The sequence below is a fragment of the Solanum lycopersicum genome, chromosome 2 (genome assembly GCF_036512215.1).
Source record: "Solanum lycopersicum chromosome 2, SLM_r2.1".
In the NCBI taxonomy this organism is placed as follows: Eukaryota; Viridiplantae; Streptophyta; class Magnoliopsida; order Solanales; family Solanaceae; genus Solanum; species Solanum lycopersicum.
In genome coordinates, this window is record NC_090801.1 from 61,922,642 (window position 1) to 61,946,199 (window position 23,558).

General features: G+C 31.1%; 4 protein-coding genes across 4 annotated transcripts; 2 read left to right on the forward strand and 2 right to left on the reverse strand.

Annotated features, from left to right (window-relative positions):
• Nucleotides 1–177: 177 nt before the first annotated feature.
• Nucleotides 178–4,221, reverse strand: LOC101250072 (apyrase). The gene is made up of 10 exons (XM_004232569.5): nt 4,080–4,221; nt 3,775–3,999; nt 2,452–2,580; nt 2,257–2,313; nt 2,024–2,116; nt 1,573–1,775; nt 1,363–1,454; nt 965–1,179; nt 696–885; nt 178–596 (listed from the first exon to the last, which is right to left on the reverse strand). Exons 2-10 carry the CDS (start codon nt 3,988–3,990, stop codon nt 442–444), a joined length of 1,350 nt encoding a protein of 449 aa, XP_004232617.1. The 5' UTR covers nt 3,991–3,999; nt 4,080–4,221; the 3' UTR covers nt 178–441.
• Nucleotides 4,222–11,635: 7,414 nt separating this feature from the next.
• LOC101248642 (probable pectinesterase/pectinesterase inhibitor 46) lies at nt 11,636–13,722 on the forward strand. Its single transcript, XM_004233716.5, has 2 exons — nt 11,636–12,776; nt 12,866–13,722. The coding sequence occupies exons 1-2, from the start codon at nt 11,744–11,746 to the stop codon at nt 13,543–13,545; spliced, it is 1,713 nt and encodes a 570-aa protein (XP_004233764.1). The 5' UTR covers nt 11,636–11,743; the 3' UTR covers nt 13,546–13,722.
• A 393-nt stretch (nt 13,723–14,115) lies between these two features.
• LOC101249784 (small ribosomal subunit protein uS19) lies at nt 14,116–16,775 on the reverse strand. Its single transcript, XM_004232568.5, has 4 exons — nt 16,493–16,775; nt 16,246–16,391; nt 15,696–15,753; nt 14,116–14,565 (listed from the first exon to the last, which is right to left on the reverse strand). Exons 1-4 carry the CDS (start codon nt 16,493–16,495, stop codon nt 14,317–14,319), a joined length of 456 nt encoding a protein of 151 aa, XP_004232616.1. The 5' UTR covers nt 16,496–16,775; the 3' UTR covers nt 14,116–14,316.
• A 1,301-nt stretch (nt 16,776–18,076) lies between these two features.
• LOC101249514 (transcription termination factor MTERF2, chloroplastic-like) lies at nt 18,077–23,263 on the forward strand. Its single transcript, XM_004232567.5, has 2 exons — nt 18,077–18,333; nt 21,820–23,263. The coding sequence occupies exon 2, from the start codon at nt 21,894–21,896 to the stop codon at nt 23,097–23,099; it is 1,206 nt and encodes a 401-aa protein (XP_004232615.1). The 5' UTR covers nt 18,077–18,333; nt 21,820–21,893; the 3' UTR covers nt 23,100–23,263.
• The last annotated feature ends 295 nt before the right edge of the window (nt 23,264–23,558 follow it).

The window sequence follows — 23,558 nt, forward strand, 5'->3', positions numbered from 1 at the left end:
ATCTTTTAAGTCAAAAGTAAAATTGTAACTAACCTATGATAATCATTGGTGTCTTAATATGTGCAACACTTCTAAAGTGGACAACTAAATAGGAATAGAAAGACAACTAAATAGGAACAGAAAGAGAATAAAGATGAAATTGTGAAAATTAAATAACTATATTACAACAAGAAATAATTGAGAAAATACTAAACTTACTGCCTTATATATAAACAAGCAAATCTTGATTTTGATAATCTCTTTAGATTGCTTACATAAATCTCCATTTTAAAGTTGAAAATTAAAAAGAAAAACACCATTTATTTTTGAAATACCAAATAAGGAGAATCAATAGAAACAGCTGCAGCTCCTACTAAATCGACCATAGGAGAAATTGCTCTAATCAATTTTTAACACATGAAAACAAATCAACAAAGTCCTTAAGTAAACATGAAATTAACACTAATAACTTATCCTCCCAACATATGAAATCATATTTTCTGATGTTGTGGATGAGACAGCATCAATAGCAGAGCCTAATGGCCATGCAGCTTCAACAAGGTGATTTTTGTAATTAACTTGATGCACCACTGTAATCTTTCTTATTGGATCAATACCTGTTTATTCATTCATTAATTAATTAAAATGTAAAAATTTGAGGTATAATTAAGGAATATTAGCTAAAAAAAAAAAGAAGAGAAATTAAATAAACTTACCAAATCCATTTACCAGCAAAGTGTATTCATATAATAAATCCATGCAGATAAAGGGTATGTCCTTATCGTTAATGTTAGGGAATACCGATTTCATGTTTTGCTTCTTAGTCTTACAAGCCAGCGTCGCTGCTTTATAGTATTGTATTGGCTGAGTTATACCATAGGCCTCTTTTGGATCCACTATACCAACCTACATTAATTAAAATATTAATCGAATCGTGAATAAATATGTATATACTTATTTCATTTTTATAATATGATGTACTTACTGTAGAAGCATAATCATAGAAAAATGAAGAGATATAGAGATTTTTGGTTCCAGCTCCACCACCACCATTCCAAATCCCAGCAAATGAACAATTTTTGTGATTGCAAGGTGCATCAATCTGAAGCAATTTTCTAATTATTGCTTTACATCTTCTGATATTTGGACCTTGTTTTCGTGATGCAGCTTTATAAGATACTCCATTATATGTGTAGTACCCTTCAAGGGAAAAAAAAATTGTAACTATTTTATTAAGGAATAACAACAGACGACGAGAGGGAGTTCCTCAGATGGTAAGCATCTTTTTCGAGTTCGAGTCACCAAAGGAGCAATGGGGGTGGGAGTTGCTAGAGAGGGTATAAAAAAAAGATATCAGCTCAAGTATTTGTTAAAGGAAAGTACCATTGTGCCCTTCCACGATGCATGGACTAGTGTAATTTTTAGAAGCCTTCAAGATATCAGCTCGAGCTGCTAATAGTCCATAATTTAGAAAACTACAACAATAAAGTTGTTAATTAATTATGATTTTGAGAAATTAAATAAAATTTATTGATTAGAAAACATTAATGCATACTATAAAATAAATATATATAATAATAATAGAAATGAAACCTGTGAACATAGAGGTAATAATTAGTTCCAAGAAGTGCTTTTTGTTGGACATAAGCGTCTCCATTTGGTAACTTTGGAGCATTTATAGCACTTTGTTTTGAGACAGCATAAGCAATTTGAACTGATCCACCTCCAAGATCAATTGTAGCAATGGTGTCTGGGTAATTTTTGCCCAAATTCCCATACAAATAGTTCAAAGCAACCTGCATTTTTTTTAAGAAAAAAATAAAGTCATTCTAATTTTAATAATTGATTGCAAATGAATAAATCATAGTCAAAAAGTATATTGTATTAGGCAAGTCTCGTACAACAAACTCAACCAAGAATAGGCTTTTTAATTGTTTAGTTTCGATGTATAAACACCAAATGTAATTTACCAAATTATAAGAGAAAAATCACAAAATTATTTGTTTTGTGAAGTTAATTAAGAACGTTTGATGATTAAACTTACCCAAAAATAAGAACCTTCTAGAGTTCCTTCGAGAACAGAGACCCATTCATCCTTGTAACTCAGAGTAGTTTCATTTTTCAGCATATCTCTTACCTTAATCAAGGAATTATAATAAGAAAAAACAATAATTAAACCAGTGAGATTAATTTGTACGATGAAGGATTATCAAATAATACAATAATTAAGATTAATTTTCCAATTAGTGAAAGTAAGAAGGGATAAAAAAAATGTACTGCTTGCAGAATCTTTTCAGATGAATCACCCTTTAATAACCTCAGCCCTGCAGTTGCCTGTATCAATTAAGATTAGCGCAAGAATAATGTTAATTAATATTAATAGTACTTTTTTTTCCTCAATCATATGGAATAATATAATTATGAATCTTAATCAGAATTAAGAGTGATATAAATAGTTAATTATTAACTGACCCCAACTTTAATAGGGGTTTGAGACTGTAAATTCTTAGGAATAACAGCTTCAGCTTTCTCAAGAAGGGGCTTTAGAGAATTTGCAGCTGCCTTTGGATCATCTGCATATGAACTCAGACCTGGTTTTATCTGCAAAGGTAAAAAGAAAACTCACTTATAACTAGATCTTTGGTAATAACAGTGCAAAATTACTACTAGTTCATTCTATTCGATTCGTTTATTATATTTTCCTATTTAATTTGTTTTACGAAAAAGGTTTATTTGTCCATTCAATTGATTTGGAGGGTGGTTATCCACACGTATGATTCGAAATCGATGCCTCCTCAATATCTGAGTTGAGTCTGTTACATAGGTCTTGCCAATGCAGCTTACATATTTATACCGTAATATACAGATTATTACACAATAGGGATTTACCTAATGCGCACAAAATGCTCACCATAGAATGCTTATCCATATGGGCTGGGCCAGACAGGCAGAGGTTACACTGTTGCAGGTTTACTCAGTGCAAACAAGATACTCATCACAGAGTTCTCACTCAAAGGGAAAAGACGGGAGCAAAAATTGTAGCGGATATAGGTTATCCTAGGATTCTAACAAGAATGTCTATTTCTCTTATTAGCACAACAAATGTATGACTACAAAGTTTACAACATTCAGGGCGTGATTGGTAGGAAGGAAAATGAAAAAGGTTGATTGGTTAAATGTTTTTCAAATTAACTTATTTTTTTTAAAATTTAAAAAAAATGACTCCCTTCAAAAAAAACTTAAGAAAAATGTTTTCAAAACTCCCTTCTAACCTCTCCCTACCCACCACACCTTATCAGTCCCCAACCCACCCTCTACCAACATTTAAATTAAGGTGGTTGATTTGTGCTTAAGCTGACATCTCATTCCTACAATACAAGATCAAAAGGAAAAAAAATGGTCCAGAAAAACAGGAGTGAATCGAATAATGATGAGGTTCGAAACCAAATGGATCCACAAGAATCAGTGTCAACAGAAGGGGTAAGGGTATTAAGACAACAAAATGAAACTACCAGCCCCCACCCTCTATCCCTAAAAAAAAAAAATTACTTTTTAAAAAATATTTTCAACTTCAAAATTTTAATTTTTTTTTCACCGTATCATCGTTCTCCCACTTACCCGCTACCACTCTTATCCTAAAAGAAAATAAGTTTAAGTTTATTTTTAAAAAATATTTTCCTCTCTACCAAATGTACCCTCAAAGTCTTTTTTTTTTTTAATTTCTTTATATGAAGTCAAAATAAAACAAGGCATACTGTAGCTAAAAAGTGTAGTAGTGTTGTATTAAGTAGGTACCGCCAAGAAGAGTTCAAGATCATTGCCGATATTGATGAGATCCAAATTTGAGTTAAAACGAAAGACATGAACTCTGCTACCAGTGCTTCCAGCGTCAAATATCACTGCATATTTCTCCGAATAATCATTGGCATGCGAGCTCAATGGCAACCCAACAAGTATCAACAACATAATGTTGAACAAGTTATAAACATTACTAATATTATGCTTCTGCATTTTCGATCTCTGCACAAAAATGAAAGCAATTAATGTTTGATTTAAAACAAAGCAATGCACAAGATAAGGAAGAAAGAGAGAAATGGTACCTGCTTTAGTTATCAACAATAGTACTGCAGCTTTATTATCTTTATACACGCAAATTGTACTGATATTTTGCATTTGTATCTTTTCATACATTTTTTTCTTCTTCTGGTTTTGGGGGTAGGTAGGGTATATTAGCTTGCATTACTGAAGACCCAAAAAAAAAAAAATAGTCACACATTATTCACATGTACTTTATTTGTAAATTTAAATGGGAGGCCACAAATTAAACGTACCCATTATATTGGGTCCATGCTGATTCTCTTATCTAAACTGCCGAGAAAAGACGAGGCATGTTTTGAGAAATGTTACTTTTGGATTCGGCTCCCCATTCATTTTTCTTTCTCTCGATTTCGTCAAGTGCATGTGTAGATAAAAAATATAAATTTTATTTAAAGTTAAAATTTAAATTATAATATTATAATCATAATTAAATTAAATAATTTTGAAAAAACTATTCTCCAAATTTGATAAATAATACAACAAAATTTGATAAATATCATTATTTTCATTTTATATCTTTATATTAAAAAAAATAAAATTGTAGAACATGAAATGTTTAATATTTAATATAGTAAATAATAATCTTCAAAAACATATCCATTTTTAAAAATGCTTTCTTTTATTTCACAAAAGAAAGGATTTTAAGTTTTTCTTAAAAAATAAATAAATAAATAAATAAATAAATAAATATATATATATATATATATATATATATATATATATATATATATATATATATATATATATATATATATATCCCCTCCTTCTAACACAATAGCCACATTTTCTCCTAGATATTTTTGGTATTTCACGTGTTTATTTCGTGTTCTTTTATTTTATGTTTTTTTTTTAACATTGATAATTCTTTCACTCTTTTGTTTTGTTTCTCAACATAGTAAAATATTTCAAAAACAAAGTTTACTGGTATAAAAAATTGTTTATTTGCTTCTCACCTTGAAAATCAGATAACTTAATATTTAAATATAAAAATATAAGAGGGAATTAATTTATATCAATATCAAATATTGTATGGAATATAATAATTCTTACCACATTTAAAAAGTAATTTTTTAAAATTAGTAGACTTATCTATGATTATAATATTAATTAATATAATATAATTTTGATGTTTAAGTTTTAAATCTTTCATCTAGACATTCACTTGACAAAATAAATAATGAAGGGAAACCGAATCCGAAGCAAAAAAAAAAAAAAAATCTTCATTAGATCCCTCTCAAAAGGGACCAAACGGAAAATTGAATTGAAATTGGAAGTATTGAAATCATGTGTTAAAATAAAAATCGGTTATGACTATCTCAAATCTTTGGGATCCAAGAGGTTAAAGTTCACGTTGGATGGTGATTTGTCTAATTTGGTCGCTTAATATCACCAATTTTAATATATTTATATTTATCTATTATTATGACAAATATGAATTTGAACCGAAGAAATTAAAAAAAAATTACAAATGGATGGATAAATTTTAAAAGATAGTATTTCACCAAATATATGTTACATCAATTTAAATAAAGAGTTTTAAAACGAGTTAAAATTGAACATTAAATTGGGTTTAATTGAAAAGTTTTAGTATGAGTTAAGGCTAAAATATATACCCAATTTAAATTATCTTTAATTCGACCCATAAAATTCTGAACAATTTACTTATATTTGAATCTATTTTGACATTCGTATATCCTTCTCATATTAAAATGTTAAAAGTATTTAGTGAAACGTAAAAGATTAAACATATTTAGTGTTAGATTGTAACACGAGTTATTTAAATGAGTTACCAATAAATTTCATTTTCAAAAAGATATTATCGCGGAGGAACTATATATATGAAAATTAGATGGACCACTAAGATTTAACATGATAAGGACAAACTCTGCGAGGCCTTCACTGTTTGCTTATCATTTTTGGAGCTTGCTAAGTTTAGATCGAAGAATTATTGTCATGAATACCCTTTTTTTTATGGCTAATAAATTATTATCATTATTATTATTATTATTATTATCAGATTTAAATGCATTGTCAGTCTCTAAAATTTGTCATCAAATTTTATTTAATCATTTAGTTATTACTTGTTTCAATTAAACAACTGATTATATCATGAAGTTTCTCAATTAAACATTTTCAATATGGATCAACTTGAAGTGAAAAACGTCTGGTTAATGCTTTTCAAAGGGAATATTGGGGTTAGAGTTCGACATAAAGTATATTAATTCTATGGAATAATATATATATTGGACTTTAAACTTAATTTCAAATTTTAATTTTATCTTAAATTTTTATAGTGAACAAATAGGCACTTTAATTATCCATCTTTTAATAAAAAATACGAGATTCCTACCTGGCAAAATGCATGAAATGCACGCACTGAGCGGGAATTTTCGAGGCCCACAAAGGTAAAAAAATGCTGAAATGACAATTCTACCCTTAATGAATCTCTTTTATATTAATTAAAACTAATTTTTTTTTTTTAGTTTCAAAATGACATGTAAGATATCTTTTTTTTAAAAAGACATGTAAAATATTTAGTTAGTTGGCAGCCACTGATTGACTCACTAATACATGTGGGGAGTATTTGAATTTCACGCACTTTGGCTTCAAAAATCGCGTGTTTATTTATTGAAAGATAGGATAGTTAAAGTGTCTACTTGCGCACTATAAAAATTTGGAATCAACGTTAAAATTTAAAATAAAATTTATAATCCAATATACGTATTATACTTTTAACTTTATTGGTGAGTGTCTATTTGCGCACTATAAAAATTTGGAATCAACGTTAAAACTTAAAATAAAATTTATAATCCAATATACGTATTATACTTTTAACTTTATTGGTGAATAAACAAAGTATTGGTCAAACTATATAGAGATCATTGAATTTATTCAACTGGAAATAGTTGCAGAGCTGTAAAATTGTAAAAATAAGAATAGTGAAATTTCTGAACAAATTCTTCTAAGCTCCGGATCTTTGTTGATATCTACCATCTTTTTTAAGCATAATGTATAAGTATTTTTTTAATTTATGTTTGAAATTTTAGAAACATATTTATACTATACTAACGTCCTATTACCCTCGAATTTATCTTATTAATAATTTTTTATTTTTTTTACCTACATGACATTATCTTGTGGGCCCAACGCTGGTTGACTTTTTTTTTCAAACTAGTGTCACGTAGGTCAAAAAAGATAAAAAAAATTATATATAAAATAAGTTCAGTGATAATAGGACCTTAGTATAATGTAAATATATTTCTAGATTTTCAAATATAGATTGAGGGGTACTTGTACATTTTTTCTTTTATTTTATATTTTAAACATTTGAATATGTGTTATTTTCATACCGAATAATTGAATAGGCTATAAACATTTATTTTATTGTGGTAATTATGACCTCAAATTCATAAATATTATTTTTATTTAACAAAATTCATTTAAAATTCTTGAGGCTTCATCTTTCAAACAATGTAATTAATTAATAAATATTAATTTATTAATTAAATAATATTTTGTAATTGTAATTAATTTAGAAATTTTTTACTGTTTTTAATAACGTAATACTCCACGTGCGGATGCAAAAAGTGGGATCACACTATATTTGGATAGTTTAACAATTTTATACATTTAGGCCCGTCTGGATGTGCTTAATAAAAGCAACTTTAAAAAGTACTTTTGAAAGTGTTGAAACTTATTTTTAAAATAAGCAGTTATGTGTTTGGATAAAAGTGCTGAATTTGTTATGTCAAACGTGAAAAAGAAAAAATAGAAGAAAGAGATGTTAGGGTTATATGGGTAATTTGAAGATTGTATAAAAATATTAAAGGAAAAAACATAAAAATGTGGTCAACTTAAAACAGCTTATAAGCTAAAAAAAAAAAAACACTCCTACCCCAGCTTTTAACTTTTGACTTAAAATAAGTTTTTTTAACTTAAAATAAGCTATTTTGAGTATTGTCAAACAGATAAATAAGTCAAAAACCAGCTTTTAAGTCAGTTTGACCAGCTTTTAAGCTGAGTCAAACAGGCTCTTATTCTATTCTTCTATTACTTTACTATTCTATTTATAGAAGATGCTACAAGCTCTGTATGTCGAGGGTAATATGATAATTTAAATATTCTTGTTTTATTGCTTAATATAGATAGAAATTTGGATTAAAAAATATTATAAATTATAATAATTAATAATTTAAAATACTTAAAAATAAATAAAAAATTTTGCTAACTATTTAAATTTCAACCTTACCACATAATTTGGAATATTAGAGGCATATATATTACGTAAAACACATAAAATGCATTACAAATTACAATAATTACAAGTTACATATTAAAAAGAACTTAAAAAAAAGTTAATTGACTTTTGACATTTCATTTGTATTACATAAATCAACACAAATGGAATAATATATATTATGTGAAAATTAAATTTGAAAAATATTATAAATCACAATAATTAGCAACTTACAGTTTTTAAAATTAGTGTAGATAAAAAAATTATTTGACTCTCAAATTCATCTATGTCACTTAAATTGGAACAAAAAGTATACTCATCACGCGAAAGTTATGTAAAATGTAGTACAAATGGTAATAATTAACATCATAATATATTTAAAAACATATTAAAAATTGATTGACTTCAAATTTTATATGTATCACATAAATTGAAACAAAAAAATAATTTATATTGTGTCCGTATTGACACGAAACTCTATAGCTATATATATATATATACGCACGAACTACCTTGACGTTTTCTCAAACTCGAAAAAAGTCGTTATTGTTAGTTTTTTCAAAACTAACTAGATAGCAACTAGTTATTGTTATAGCTTATAAAACTTGTAAGTAAAATAAATTAATTGTTAAAGTCAAACATTCTAAAATCTTTATTAAACAAGCAAGTCACTTTGGAATATATTTAATATACTAATTATGTCTCTTACTTATTTTAATGGTTTGGGTTTCGCCGATAAACATGACAGTTGAATTTTAATTTGTAAAATTTATAATGTTTGACATCATCTTATATTATCAAACTTAAATGATTCTTAAAATTTTGAATTCATCAAGTTACTAAAGTTATAAACTTATGTGATGTTTGCTCTATCAAATTAACAAGTCTCAAATTAAATTCCTAAAATTTGGTCAAGGACTTTACCCTCATTAAGTGGATAGTCACAAATTAAACAAAATAGAATGGGGAGTAGAAATTTCTTGAAAATTTACTAAATATAATTACTCAATTTAAATAGAAAAATTCAACATATTAACATAATAGTTTTTCTTTGTTCTTCCAGAGATTTGGTCATTTTTTTCTGTTTTTTTATTGGCTCCTTTAATGCTTTAATTAGTCATTTACCTAATATTCGAGACCACTTGTAATTTGTAAGCATGCTTCATCGCAAGAAGGAAAAAAAAAACATTCAACCTATTTGATTCTCAAAATTTGAAAGTTTTCATGCTAGTAATCAAACGCGTAATAAGTACATTTACTAGTTAAATATATATTATTTTACCTAAAAAAAAATAATGTATTTTATTCATATAATATATATTTACTGACTATTATTTGATGGACGACAATACTTTATAGCTTTCCCTAATTTCAAAAAGTCTATGTAAATTACATGATGCACCTAGATTATATTGTTGTTTCAACCTAAAAATTTTAGTAACATTCTTTTGACTTATTTGTGTTGTTTCCGCTACAACAAAAAAATTTTTAAAAAAATACAATAATTATTTATCGTTAATAATATAACTATCGTTATTTTATATTTTATAATAATAATAATCAATGCGCGCACTATATAAATGTTGCTAAAAGCTTTAATAACTCTGAATATAAATATCGTTAAATTTCTTTGTTGTAGTGTTCCTTTGCTTAGCCATATAAATCGTTGGACTAATTAAAACCAATTTTATAGATTCTTCGTAGTTGGATACGACGCAACAGATAAATAGTGTAAGTGCCATCGCACTATCTTTGGCTGCAGCTAATTTAACTTAATTCGTAACCTAATTAATTAAACCGAAATATATATAAGAGATATTAAAAAAATAGAGTAATCTCGTAAATTACAAATGTTAAAGAAACTCACGTAAGTGACAAGTAAAATTGTTTAAATCTATAAACTATTGTTGGATTAGGTCAGATTTTAAGATGTAATTGAAATAGTATATGTTGCTAATTAGTAATATTTATGGCAAACCACAACACGGCAACACGGTCATCTCTACTACTAAGTTGTTATAATATACGATTGAAAATATACTAACTATATTTTCCTAAACTTTTCTTTTTCGGCTTGCATAATATTTTAATTTTTATACTTGAGAGTCCAATTGAATTAGCTGACTAAAAATAACTGACGAACATCCATTATTGAAGAATAGTTTTATGTACTATATTTAATTTTAAAAATAAATAATTATCAGTGTTTGATATGATGGTATAAATATGTTGATAATTATTTTTTAAAATACTTGAAAATATATCTTTAGAGGTATTCACGAAAAACAAATATATTGTAAAAGTAATTTCATACCCACACACACAAAAAAAAGAAAGATAAATGCCTAAAATAGAATATAGAGATAAGTAAATGTTAAAGAGCATATTTTAGGAACAATATTTCAAAGATTGCACAAGATATAAAAGTTTTGATCATGGCTAACACTTATACATAATTGTTGTACACTTAAACTAGTAAAAGAATCAAATAAATACATATAAATTAATTTGATCAGCTTGTAAATTTAATCTAATTAATGTGCTTAGTCTTTCCCTTGCACTTTTTAAAGCCATTTTCAGTTAAACACCCCCTCCCTTCCTCCCTCCCCCAGCAAATAGTCTCCTTGCTTTTAGGAGCAGCTCAAGCATATTAATGGCCTAAGGTAAAAATTAAATGGGACTTTAAACTTGAATTATTAATACCATTTATAAAATTAATTTCTTCTAATTTTCAATTGATAATATAACAAGTCTTATTTTAAATTATTTTTCATGAGATATAGTACTCCAAATATGTCAAATTTCTTCAAATAATTCCTTTATTTTCATGAAAAGTTTGTTTTTTCTACAAATAGTATTCAATATTTGTTAAAAAATAATAACTTATAACATATTATCATTAAAAATGAGGCCCCTTAAATTCGGGGCATAAGGCACGTGTCTTTTTTTTTAACACTGTCGAGTCACCCTTGCTTCCTTTCTTTATAGTCCTATGTTATTTTATTTTTTAACTACTCGTTCAATGTTCGATATTCACATTAGAATCCGACTTAAATCTCCATTCGCGCTAGAAAGTTCCACATCAGGATAAAACGCTCCCTAATAAAGACAACTCTGTACTCGGGGAAACTCAAACCCAAGACTCTTAATTATAAATGAAGCCACCACAAGTCCACAACCCTTGTTGGTTATATAGTCATATTATTACAAACCCCCCACCCCCTAAACATTCACAGAACTGAACTGGTCCATAACCAAAAATAAAATAAAATGACTAGCACCATTGTTTTAATAGCCTCTGCTCCATATATAACCTTAATTCCCTAATTGTTATGCCTTGCACGTAAATCACAATAACTAATCCTATATAAACACCTTCCTTCCTATTCCCAACAAAGACAAAAAAAAAAAAAGAACTTATAAAAAAAGATGGATTATCTTAATGTAAATAATCAAGAAAGTGTAGCTGCTAGAAAAAAATCAATCAAGAGGATCACTATTATTACAATATCCTCTATAGTATTTGTTGGTTGTGTTGTAGCAGCTATTGTTGGAATAACAACTAACAAAAACAATGAAAATTCAAACACACAAACCACTTCTTTTTCAGCAGCTATTAAGGCTGTTTGTGACATAACATTGTATCCTCAATCATGTTACAACAGCCTTGGTCCTCTAGCCACATCAAACAAACTTAAAGTTGAAGATATTTACAAGTTATCGGTACAAGTTTCTGTCGATGAATTGTCAAGAGCATCGGATAAGTTCTTCAATTCGTCAGAATTCAAGAACATTTCCGATCCTATGACTATTAAGGCCTTAGAAAGTTGTCATGATCTTCTATCACTTTCTTTGGATAGTTTGAATGACTCACTTTCTATACCAAACAAGTCGTTGCTCGAGGCTTTTACTGACCTCAAGACAACGTTGAGTGCAGCTGGAACTTACCAGCAAACATGTATCGATGGTTTTGGAAATATAACTAGTATTGCTAAACATAACCTTAAGAATTCGGGGGAGTATACGAGTAATAGCTTGGCTATTATTGATAACATTGATGAATCACTTCAGAACTCAATGGACTCCATCGATTCCTTAGGTCGAATTGGAAGAAGACGTCGTCTTTTGATGGAATTTGATGGAGATTTTCCTAGGTGGATGAGTTCAAAAGATAGGAAACTGCTTCAATCTTCAAAAGGGGAAGTTTTGAATGTGGATGTTGTGGTGGCTAATGATGGGACTGGGCATTTTACCAATATTTTTGAGGCTCTTGATGTTGTGCCTGAGAAGAGTGATAAGAGGTTTGTGATATATGTGAAGAAGGGTGTTTATGTTGAGAATGTTAGGGTTGAGAAGAATAAATGGAATGTTGTGATGATTGGTGATGGCATGGATGCAACAATTGTTTCTGGCTCTCTTAACTTTATAGATGGCACTCCCACTTTTCAAACTGCAACTTTTGGTAAGCCTTATTTTACATCAAACATGCACAAGCAATAGATGCATCAGCAAAATACTTATTTGTGTTCTTCCATTTTTCTTCCTACGCAGCTGTGTTTGGCAAGGGATTTATCGCTCGTGACATGGGGTTCCGCAACACAGCAGGTGCAGCAAAGCATCAAGCAGTGGCTCTAATGTCAACTGCTGATCTCTCTGTTTTTTACCGCTGCAAATTTGACGCGTACCAAGACACACTCTACACACACTCCAATCGTCAATTCTACAGAGAATGCAATATCTATGGCACTGTAGACTTCATATTCGGTAACTCGGCAGTTGTTTTCCAGAATTGCAACATACTGCCCAAGAAACCAATGCCAGGCCAACAGAACACCATCACAGCTCAAGGCAAAATCGACCCTAATCAGAACACAGGCATTTCTATTCACAATTGCACTGTTTGGCCCTCAGCTAACCTTACTGGAGTCAGTACCTTCTTGGGTAGGCCATGGAAGAACTATTCCACGACCGTTTTCATGTATACGACAATGAATAGCTTTATTGATCCTAAAGGGTGGTTACCCTGGGTGGGTACTACAGCACCAGACACTATTTACTATGCTGAATATAGAAACTTTGGCGCTGGGGCTGTGACTAAGAAGAGAGTCAACTGGAAGGGATTGAGATTGAATATTACTAGTAAAGAAGCTAGCAAGTTTTCAGTTGCACAATTGATTCAGGGAGACAAATGGCTCCCATCAACTGGAGTCACCTTCAAGAAGGATATCTGATTAAGATGAATCAATGATTGAGTCTTTTAACAATGGTTGAGTTTCGTTTTCTGTTCAAAACTTTCTTTGTATTGAGGAAGGGGAATTGGTTTGGTTTTACTTTTGAAGCTCAAAGAGCAAGAACCACCTTATTGCATTTTCTAATTTCACTAAATGTTGGTTGATTTGCACCCAAAATTTCAGGGGAAGTAGCTTCTGAAGCAACAATTACACAAAACTAGTCGGCGATGTGATTACCAGCAGCAGTGCAAGAGTAAATTATCACATAGAAAGCCAGAGTAATTATATCAAAATAGAGAGCTTGAACATATAATTAAATATAAAATATATTTGAATTTCACAAGAGCTTGAGATGTTATTTCAATTATCTTTTACGCACAAAGGGACAAAATACCAGTAGTGTTGACATTCAAAATTATGGGTTTGATATACGATTTTAACCTCTAAACCAAATATATTGTACTACTTAAAATATAACTAGACTTCCTTACACACGTTTTTATCCCAAATTACCTCTAAAACTAAATTCGCTAACACAAAAGGTTAGTAGTTTTTAAACAGAACAGAATATTCAGACACAAAGTAACCAATTTCAGAGAAACAAAAAGGTACAAAAATCTAAATAGAAGCACAATCATTGAAATGTTGCAATGTATCAGCAAATTACTAGTCTCAAACAAAGAACCATTCAGTATCCACTGTTCTCATCAAAATTGCAGTAAAACAAAAGTACTAGTATTACTAGAAACCATGTAGACAGATTTGGATGAATCACTTCAATGGAATGAACCTTGAAGAGTGAGTAGCACCAATACCGGGCCTACCGTGCTTGACAGGCTTGTATGAGATGGAGAACTCAGCTAAGTAGTGACTAATCATCTCAGGCTTGACCTCAATTTGATTGAAAGTTTTTCCATTGTAGATTCCAATGACACTTCCAATCATCTCAGGAACAATGATCATGTTCCTCAAATGTGTTCTCACAACCTCTGGCTTCTCACCAGGTGGGGCCTCACGTTTCTGTTTGAATATGAAAAACATCAATGGAAAGACATACATATACAAAAAATTGGTAATAATATAAAACATATAATGATGTTTACGATGTTACAGCGAAGCCAAACTTGCAAACCATGAAACACTGGGTGCAAGCATTAAATCCTGTTTATTTCTGTAGGGAGAGGTAGTTGCATGAGGAAAGTGGCATTCTGATTATATGATTTGAACATCAGAAGGCCTTTCCTCCTTCCCAAAAAACTATAGTAGTAAAATTTCACCATCACAATAAACTAGTTCACATAGACTATTATGTACAAGAAAAGAAACAATACTGCCACATAAATCCAGCAAAAGAATGTAACAAAACAAGTAGAAATTCTAGTGGCAGAAGAAAGACAAAGCGACTGGGAGATTGAAAATATAGGGCAATCCCGACACCTTGGAAGCAGGTTGATGCACCCAAAGCAGCCATGGAGACCCCAAAACATTATTGTGCGCCTACGCACTTAGTGCGCCACAAATAAAAACCTCACTCTGTGGAATACCACGCCACCTCTTAATTAACGAGGGAAGCGCTCGGCCTTAGGCGCCTAATTCTAAACATCTCTAAGTCGTTTAAGACTAAGAACCCAGAAACACATCTAAAAGATTCATTATACTTATATTGTTTCTTTTTGTATATCAAACGAATTTCAGCTTCACCTAATATGACTTTGTCGAACATGCAAAAATCTGGGGGTTGAAATAATATACAATTCTGCAACTAGAAAGAACAATAGGTGATCATGGATAATCAACAAAGATACAGGTAAACTAGATTGTCCATGCTCAGTAAATGGTTGCATTCACTAACTTCGAGAAAAAGCATTCAGATGTACTAAAAATGCAGCTTCACATCGCAGCAGTCTTTTGACTCATGATCTAAATTCACTATAGCATTGCAGTTACACTAATAGAGTTCTCACTAAATTAATAGACAAATGCAAGGTGTGCTGGATATAACTGAGGCTACAAAAAGCAAAGACATGTAATCATTCCACAACCCCTAACATATCTATTTCAAGTTTCTCTACCATAAAATGGCTGATATTTAACACCAAATAAACCATTTATTTTTAAAAGAGAAGCTAAAAGGAGGTTAGTAATCTTACCGCCTTGCGCAGCTTCTTGATCAAAGCCATAGGCTTCCTCTTCAAACCCCTCTGGAACCTAACACAATTAACATTCAAGATGAGTCCTTTTTCACGGAAAAAGGAATTGACTGCATATTAAAAATGAGCATGTAAATAAAAAAATATATATGGTACATCCACTAAATCCATAAGAGTCTGAGAGTTCATATACTTTAGGTCTTAATATCCCTTTTGTTTCACAGTAAAACAATTTCGAGGGTAAAGATGTCTATTCTTTGACTGCATTTTACAACTGTATTTAAAATCATTACCTGCTTCAAAATTTAACAACAAAAACTTTACTAAGAACGCTACTTTTTGGGAATCTAACAGTATCAATTACAATATCTATTTTTTGCCCTAGTTACATGTTCTTCAATAACACAGCAACAATGACAATGTTTACTTAAAATCATGCACAGATTACGTTGAATAAGCTCGTGATATTAAAATTCTACACTAGCACATATCCATACAAAGCAAATGAATAGCAATTTAACAGCATACATTTGCAAAAAGAGTTAAATACCTTCTGCGAGGACGAGCAGGGTAAAGCTTAACAAGCTCATCAGTAGACATGTCAAGAAGAGAATCCAGATCTACTCCTCTGTAGCTGAACTTCTTGAATGTTCTCTTCCTTGGCTGTCCGGTCGCAACATCAGCTTCAACTTCCGCCTATCAACCAGAAGAAAAAGAAAACATATCAACAAACTGTTAGATACAAGGAACAATGAAAATAGAAGCGTATCGGTTACAGATTTAAAGATAGAAATTACCATGGCTTCGAGAATGAATTGGCTTCTAAGCTCCTATGGAAGTGACTGCGGCTAGGGTTTTGGGGACGACGATGAAAGGAGGTTCAATGAGAAGTGAGAAGCATATATAAGAAAAGGGTGTAGGGTTGGAGTTATTTTGATGGGCTAGGTTGAAATATGGGCCTGATGGGAAACCTCTTAATGGGCCAATAATCATATAAATCGCAGAGTTTATTTGGATTTAATTTCTAATTTTATTTTTTATTTTTTGTTCGTTTTTTGGTAGGTTTTACTTTCAATTTTGCTGGAACTTACATTATTTATTATCATATATTTGAGTTTTGTTATGTTTAAACAAGTTATCATGTGTGAAATTGCTTCAAAATAGATAAATTTGTATGTTTATTGTTAGTTAACTTGTATTTTTCCTTAACAATATTTTATTTGTATTTAATTAATAAAAAAAATATGTATTTACTTGCTACGAAGTAATTAAAAATATTGTTATTTGAAATTATATATGATTAAAAGTGAATTTAAATTTATTGAGAAGATAAGTGTATTATTTCGGAGATGTGAAATAAAGTGTGATAATCTCCAAATACACCTTTTCATATGGTTGAAGTTCAATGTTGCATAGAATTTACAACAAATATGACTGAATATTTTATTTTATTTTAAAAAATGAACTTTAATTAGGTAAAAACTTTAGGTTCAACATGTGTGAAATTGCTTCAAAATAGATAAATTTGTGATTATTTATTTATGCCTCGTATGCATAACTTAAAATGACGATTTCAAGTCGAATACGTGTGCAATTTAACTCAGGTTATACATCAAACAAAGACAATAACATATTTTGTGAAATCTAATTAAATAAAGTTTGAAGAAAAAAATGTATAAATACCTTATTGCTAACTCGTACAAAGAAAAATATTAAAAAGTATAAACACCATATCATTTTTTAAAATAATATATCAAATTTTGGAAATTGTCCAAAAATTTAGTCCAGACATCCTAACTAATGTGGTGCTCTATTCACTTTGGGATATCTCACAATGTTTGTATGATATAATTACTAATAGAGCATCATAAAAGAAATAGGATGACAAAAATTACAAAAATAATGTTACGATTGTAAATATAAAAAGAAATAACTAAAACATTAATAGCTGTCTATTAGTCTTTTATCATTATTTATGTAAGAATAGCCCTATATTTAAGGTCACATTTTTAGTTGGAGTTTTCTCATATTTGATGTAAATAATATGTTTTCAGTACTTTTTCAACCTACATCGAGCTCTCTTAAAATCATCTATAGACAACCTCTCACACTTTAGTAATGAAACATTCGTGCATCTCCTCTTCATGGGCTAGAACAATCACAAACTCATTTTTCACATCTCATCGTCCATTCATGTCACTTAAGTAATCCCACATATCAATTTAAACATTCTTCTTTCTATAATATTTATTATATGAATATAAGTATGATCAACATTATTTATTATATGAATATAAGTATGATCAACATATCTCATATAACATATTTGGTCTAACGCTATTCTGTAGAATTTATCTCAGTTTCATTTTAATCCCTACTATCAGTATTATTATTATGCACTAATGCACTATCATAATAAATGGAAAGAAGATAAAAAAGAAAAATGGATCAAATTGGTGGGGGTAGTTGGAGGAGTAGATGCACTTTGCCATTTATCTGAACTTTGAGTCATAATAGCATTTTTTTAAAATTCAAAGGGACCTGAATACTAAATTCGAATATTTGATCTTGTTCCTAAAATAGGCATCGTGCTTGTTCACTGCTTCGCCATTTTCACTGGAGCTGTTCCTATTGTTAGGTATGTTATCTTGACTCCTCCTATTTTTGATGTATGTTTTATTTTTTAAAATTTGCTAATGATATTCGCTGTTCAAGTTTGTGTACATTGATTGATATAATTGAGGAAACAGCAGGAAATTTGTGCTATAATTTGGTGCTTTTCTGGTTCTTGAATTTGAATCTGATAATTTATCTGGGTTTTCTTTGTTTCTTTCTTTTATTTGTTCATTTAATCCGAATTCCTTTACCTGAGCACCCCCTTTACTGTTCTTCAGTCCCTTCAAGTTTTTGTTCCTTTGTGACTTGGGGCTTCTGGTAATTCTGAAGAAAAAGAAATTGCCTGTAGTTCATTAGTTTTTTCTTACAAGTTAAACGAAAGAATAGGGAAGAAGGATAACCAAGAGCCTACTTATTCTACTAAGTTTCATACTTGTAGAAAAAAATAATATTTTTAACCAAGATTGATTCTTTTTGAAGTGAACGACACGAACTCTTTGTTAGAATCCTACATTGATTGATTGATCTCGAATGAAATGAGTAGGGAATGATTTTGAAGAAGGTGAATTGGAAATGTGTTGCACAGCTCAGCCTATTTGCTTAGTGGTAATACGGTTCTCAAGAACCTAGAAGAGGGGGCAACACAAATGTTTGGAACTAATATTCTAGGAGAAGATGTTTTCAGATCATCCAATGAGTCGCGTGGAATGTAGTTGGTGTCGGAAAATGGAATTATTTTAATGTTTAACTTATACTTGTATGTTAGTAGTAATAGGAAGTATTGCTTCACAACATGACAATTGTTAAGCCTACGGAAGGGGTCAAAACTATAGTGTTTTAGAAAGATTTCTGTTGTTGGATTGCATAGAAGTAATGCATGTTATAGTTGGATGATAAGCTCAATAAAGATGTTTGTTGCATAGTATACTGTTGTCACTGCGACTGAGAAGTTAGGTAAGCATGTTACTTTTTTGGGTGATAGATTTGAGGCTTATAAGTTTTATGAATCTGACTAGCATTTTGGGTGGAAGGCTAGAGAAAATAAGGTCCTTATTCGATTGAGGCAGCATGCTAGAAGTTGTATAGATTACAATTACTTTCCTACCAGAGGACTTAGCTCAGCTAGTGAACTAATTATCAACTGCTCACTTTTGATATTATGATGGTTCACCACCACCCTTCAAGTGTGTTGTTGACTTGAGTTAAATCCTACAAGCAGTGAGTTCAAGTCATGAAGAGCTACAACACTTCTAAGGTGGAGAATATTGTTATGAGTGAGATTATAGTGGAAAGAAGATTCACAATGGAAACAATTGTTTATTATTCTGAGGAAGCATGCAGTAGACTAGCACTCCCCCTTATATGTTTTCTTCTTTGGTTCAGAACGTGTGAAAATGATCTTGATTGGGGACTTAAATTTGCAGCAATGTTATGAAAAAACAAAAGCACAAGGAAGTTATGCCTGAAGTTGTGAGGTGAATGCATTTTGAGGATAGTTCTTCTAAGTGTATTGAATTGATAAATGTGATGTATAAGTACATAATTGATTGGAAATAGAAGGGGAAAGAATAGATGTTGTGGTTGACTAGAATATCATATATGAACACCACTTATTTGAAAAAAAGAAGAAGTAAGAATACCATATACGAACACAACAGGAGTTATCAGCGGAGAATCTACTCTAAAAAGAGAACGAGGGAGAGGTAGGGACTTGAAGATCTTGGGCTTTATCAATGAGTTTGTTCAATCCTCTAAATATAATTAAGCTAGACAAACCAAATGAGCTCAAGGTCTGTACTAAAAAGTGGGGGCTTAAGATGTGATCTTCATCAATAAAAATATGAAGAGGCACCAAACAGTAAATAATAAGTGCCAAAAGATAAAATCGTAAAAGGTGAATTTCTCACCCTAAAACCACTAATAAGGAATGCATCGTATGAAAATTAGCAGAAAATGTCCTCATTGATGCTCAACTAGTGTTGAGTTTGGATTTGACTATGACTTGGATCTCAAGATTTGATGTCCATGTTGTTGACCTTACCTAGTGTCTCAACTAGGAGGCTGGCCAAGTCCTTTTCAAAGTCAAACTCAGATAGCTATATTTTTATAATAGTGATAAATCAGTACTTATTCTGTATCAATTTGTGTGTTTCACTTTCCTTTTCAGTTCGTCTAAAACAGAATGCCACTTTCTATATTTAGTAGGTGGCATTTGACTAGCACCATGTTTAAGAATTTAAGTAAGACTTCTGAAACTTATGATCTAAAACAAGCAATTAACTTTGTATGACTATGAATCAACTTAATAAGGGTAAAATAGAAAAATTAAAGTAAAACTGTTTCTAAATAACTGTAGTGTCTGGTTCAACTTGCGTGCACCACGACTAATTCCTTGGGGTAATTGCTACCTCCCACCAACACAAATACCAGGTAACTCCGTCCATCAAGGTTTGAACATCAGAATTTGAATCTCGTGGGCCTAATGAAGATGTGTATAATATACCAAAATGTCCTTTGAATGTTGTCTGGGATATGGAAACTAATTATAGAAAGTGGAATTCTTTTTAAAACATACTTAAAGGGAAGTAAGACAAATTAATTGAAACAGAGGATTATATTTTCCTCTCTGTCACAGTGTTCATGGTCCTCTTCCTCTTGCTCTCTTGGTCTGTCATGGAGCGACCAACAGTCATCATCTGCATAGCCTCTTGCTTTACTCTTTCTTATTATTGCCTGCTTCATCCACAATTTGACTTTCCCATTGTTTAGATGGCACTACTTTTTCTGTTTATACTTATGACTCACTGCTCTTTCATCTCACTCTTTCATTGTTACCAACAGAGACTTTATTACTATTTCTGCTCACTCAAGCATTATCTTCCACAATTTCCTTAGCTTTCCTGTGATAGAGGAATTCAATTTTTCCCTGTTGGTAAACCGGCAATAACAGTCTGAAGTATCTGCAAATATACAGCAATTTAATAAAAAAACAACCAAAGGAAACTCATTTTTTTGCTTCAGTTTTAATTAATTAATCTGTCTTGTCATACTGTTCTGAATCTTTTTGGGAGTGGTTGGAATAGGCATTTGACACTAGATCATTTAATCCTTTGTCGTCTTTTGTTCAAGTTGGATTTAATAACTTGAGTTTGAAAAACTGATTTCACATAGAGATTGAAAGTAAGAAAACCTAAATGCTGGACTGAGCTATTTTTATTTGGTAACAGTTAACGCACCAGACTCAAATATTTTCTTTAACTCAAACAGTCAGCTTATCAAACTGCTCGTGGCTGGTCCATTGTCATAATAGTTCTTCTAATGGGTCTAGAGATTGAGGAGTTTATCTGGCAATATGACAAAATTTTGGGGAATGTTGACTTTTCCTGAACTTGGAGGATTTATATAATTACACCAATGTTGAATTTCATTGTCCTCTTCTTTCACTAACAGGCACTCTTTTTTGGCGAACAGAGCTATTTAGCTAACAAGTTTTTGTTTGCTTTAGCAGGCTTATAATTTGTGTCCCTTGAGGCATGATCTTGGCATTGACACATCTCTTTCGTAGGGCTCCCTTTTTTTAAAATGCTTCAATCTCTCTATAAATGTCAAAGAAACTTGTGTACAAAGATCAGGACAACCAGCCTTCTCGTGCAGTTTGTGTCAACTAGCTGTGGCAGCAACATCCCAACTGATGAGAGCACACTCGTTGATTTGTATCACAGAAAGACACATGGTTTATCAAAAGAAAACGTCATTAGTGAAGCAGAACCACTCCAATTAGATACTGCTCAATGTTCAAAAGTTTCAGCTTTTGTTGAGTTCTTCCAAAACCATGGGTTTTCTGCAACCCAAACGAAGAGACTAATTAGACTACGCCCTAAATTACTAGTATCGAAGGTGGACAAAACCCTAAAGCCCAAGTTGAAGTTCTTGCAATCAATTGGCTTTACTGAAGATGAACGCAATAAGATTATCTGTGGTAACCCCAACATACTCATGAGTAGCGTAGAGAAACAACTGACTCCATGCTTTGATTCCCTAAAGATGTTCATGGGTAGTGAAATGCAAGCAATGGCTGCCATCAAACGAAGTCCGCAGATCTTTAATTATAAATTCTCTGATGGTTTGGAGCAGACTCTACAGGTATTGCACCAACTTGGTATTCCTGATTCTGAAGCTTCAGAGTTTATTTCAAAAGTTCCCATTATCTTGACTATAAATCCCAAAAAGATGAGTAAGGTTGGCTTGAGACTTAAGGAATTGGGGTTTGATGTTACTTCTTCAGCATTTAGGGCAGCTTTTACCGCAATGTCTGTACTTAGTGATTCCAAAATGGAAAAGAAACTGGAAAACTACCGAAGTATGGGCTTTTCAGATGGCGAGATCCGCAATATATTCAGATTGCAGCCAACTTGCATGTTTTATTCTGAGGATAATATCAGGGCAATTGTGGCATTCTATGTTAATAAACTCCATTTGAGCCTATCACACTTGTCACAAAGACCATCCTTTCTATTGCGTAGCCTGAAGAAGAGGGTTATTCCCAGGTGTTCTGTCATGCAAGTTTTGTGGTCAACAGGCGTTATTTCAAAAGTTAACAAACTATCCTCAATTCTAATGATTAGTGAAAAGGACTTCTTACGGAAGTGTGTTACTAAATATGAAGCACAAGTTCCTCAACTGCTAGCTGCCTACCGTGGTGAACTTGTGTTCAACGAATACACTTTTCATTTACGTGAAATTCATCAGATTTCAGTGTCAAAGGCATCATCTTCTAAAGCTACGTAGCTTAGTAGTATTTGCACCATCTGTATCTTTCACTGCACCATTTACTGTCGCATTCATGTTATCAACATTGTTTCCCATATTTAAGTTGAACTACTGCCGTTCTGTTCGTAGAGGTACTAGAATTCTTTACTGGTAAGCTTATGAAGGAAATAAATTTTCTGATACTGCATATGCGTTTTTTTACACTGAACATCAAAATTTCAGGGCAAAACTAGAGAACATTGTGCAAGCAAAAAGTAGAAATGTAACTGGTAGTGAGTTAATTGGTGATAGAGTTATTTGATTTAGTAGGCGACTTTTGATAAGCTTTTGAGATTGAGTTAAATTCAAAATTCATTTTTTTACCATAGTATTAAAGCTAGGTGCATCCCACTTTGTTCTATCCGGTGTTTTCATATGATAATGTTTAACAGTCCAATTGTCACGAAGGGATGTGCGGGAGGTGTTAGATATCCTACA

What these genes read in the sequence shown, in the direction of transcription:
- LOC101248642 (XM_004233716.5), top strand. Translation starts at nt 11,744, where the DNA reads ATGGATTATCTTAATGTAAATAATCAAGAAAGTGTAGCTGCTAGAAAA. An exon ending in TTTTCAAACTGCAACTTTTG is followed by an intron (nt 12,777 to 12,865) that starts GTAAGCCTTATT and finishes CTTCCTACGCAG; the next exon opens with CTGTGTTTGGCAAGGGATTT.
- LOC101249784 (XM_004232568.5), bottom strand. An exon ending in CCTGCTCGTCCTCGCAGAAG is followed by an intron (nt 15,754 to 16,245) that starts GTATTTAACTCT and finishes TAATTGTGTTAG; the next exon opens with GTTCCAGAGGGGTTTGAAGA. An exon ending in TCAAGAAGCTGCGCAAGGCG is followed by an intron (nt 14,566 to 15,695) that starts GTAAGATTACTA and finishes ATATTCAAACAG; the next exon opens with AAACGTGAGGCCCCACCTGG.
- LOC101250072 (XM_004232569.5), bottom strand. Translation starts at nt 3,990, where the DNA reads ATGCAGAAGCATAATATTAGTAATGTTTATAACTTGTTCAACATTATG. An exon ending in ATCTTGAACTCTTCTTGGCG is followed by an intron (nt 2,581 to 3,774) that starts GTACCTACTTAA and finishes TTACCTTTGCAG; the next exon opens with ATAAAACCAGGTCTGAGTTC. An exon ending in TCTATGATTATGCTTCTACA is followed by an intron (nt 886 to 964) that starts GTAAGTACATCA and finishes TAATTAATGTAG; the next exon opens with GTTGGTATAGTGGATCCAAA.
- LOC101249514 (XM_004232567.5), top strand. Translation starts at nt 21,894, where the DNA reads ATGCTTCAATCTCTCTATAAATGTCAAAGAAACTTGTGTACAAAGATC.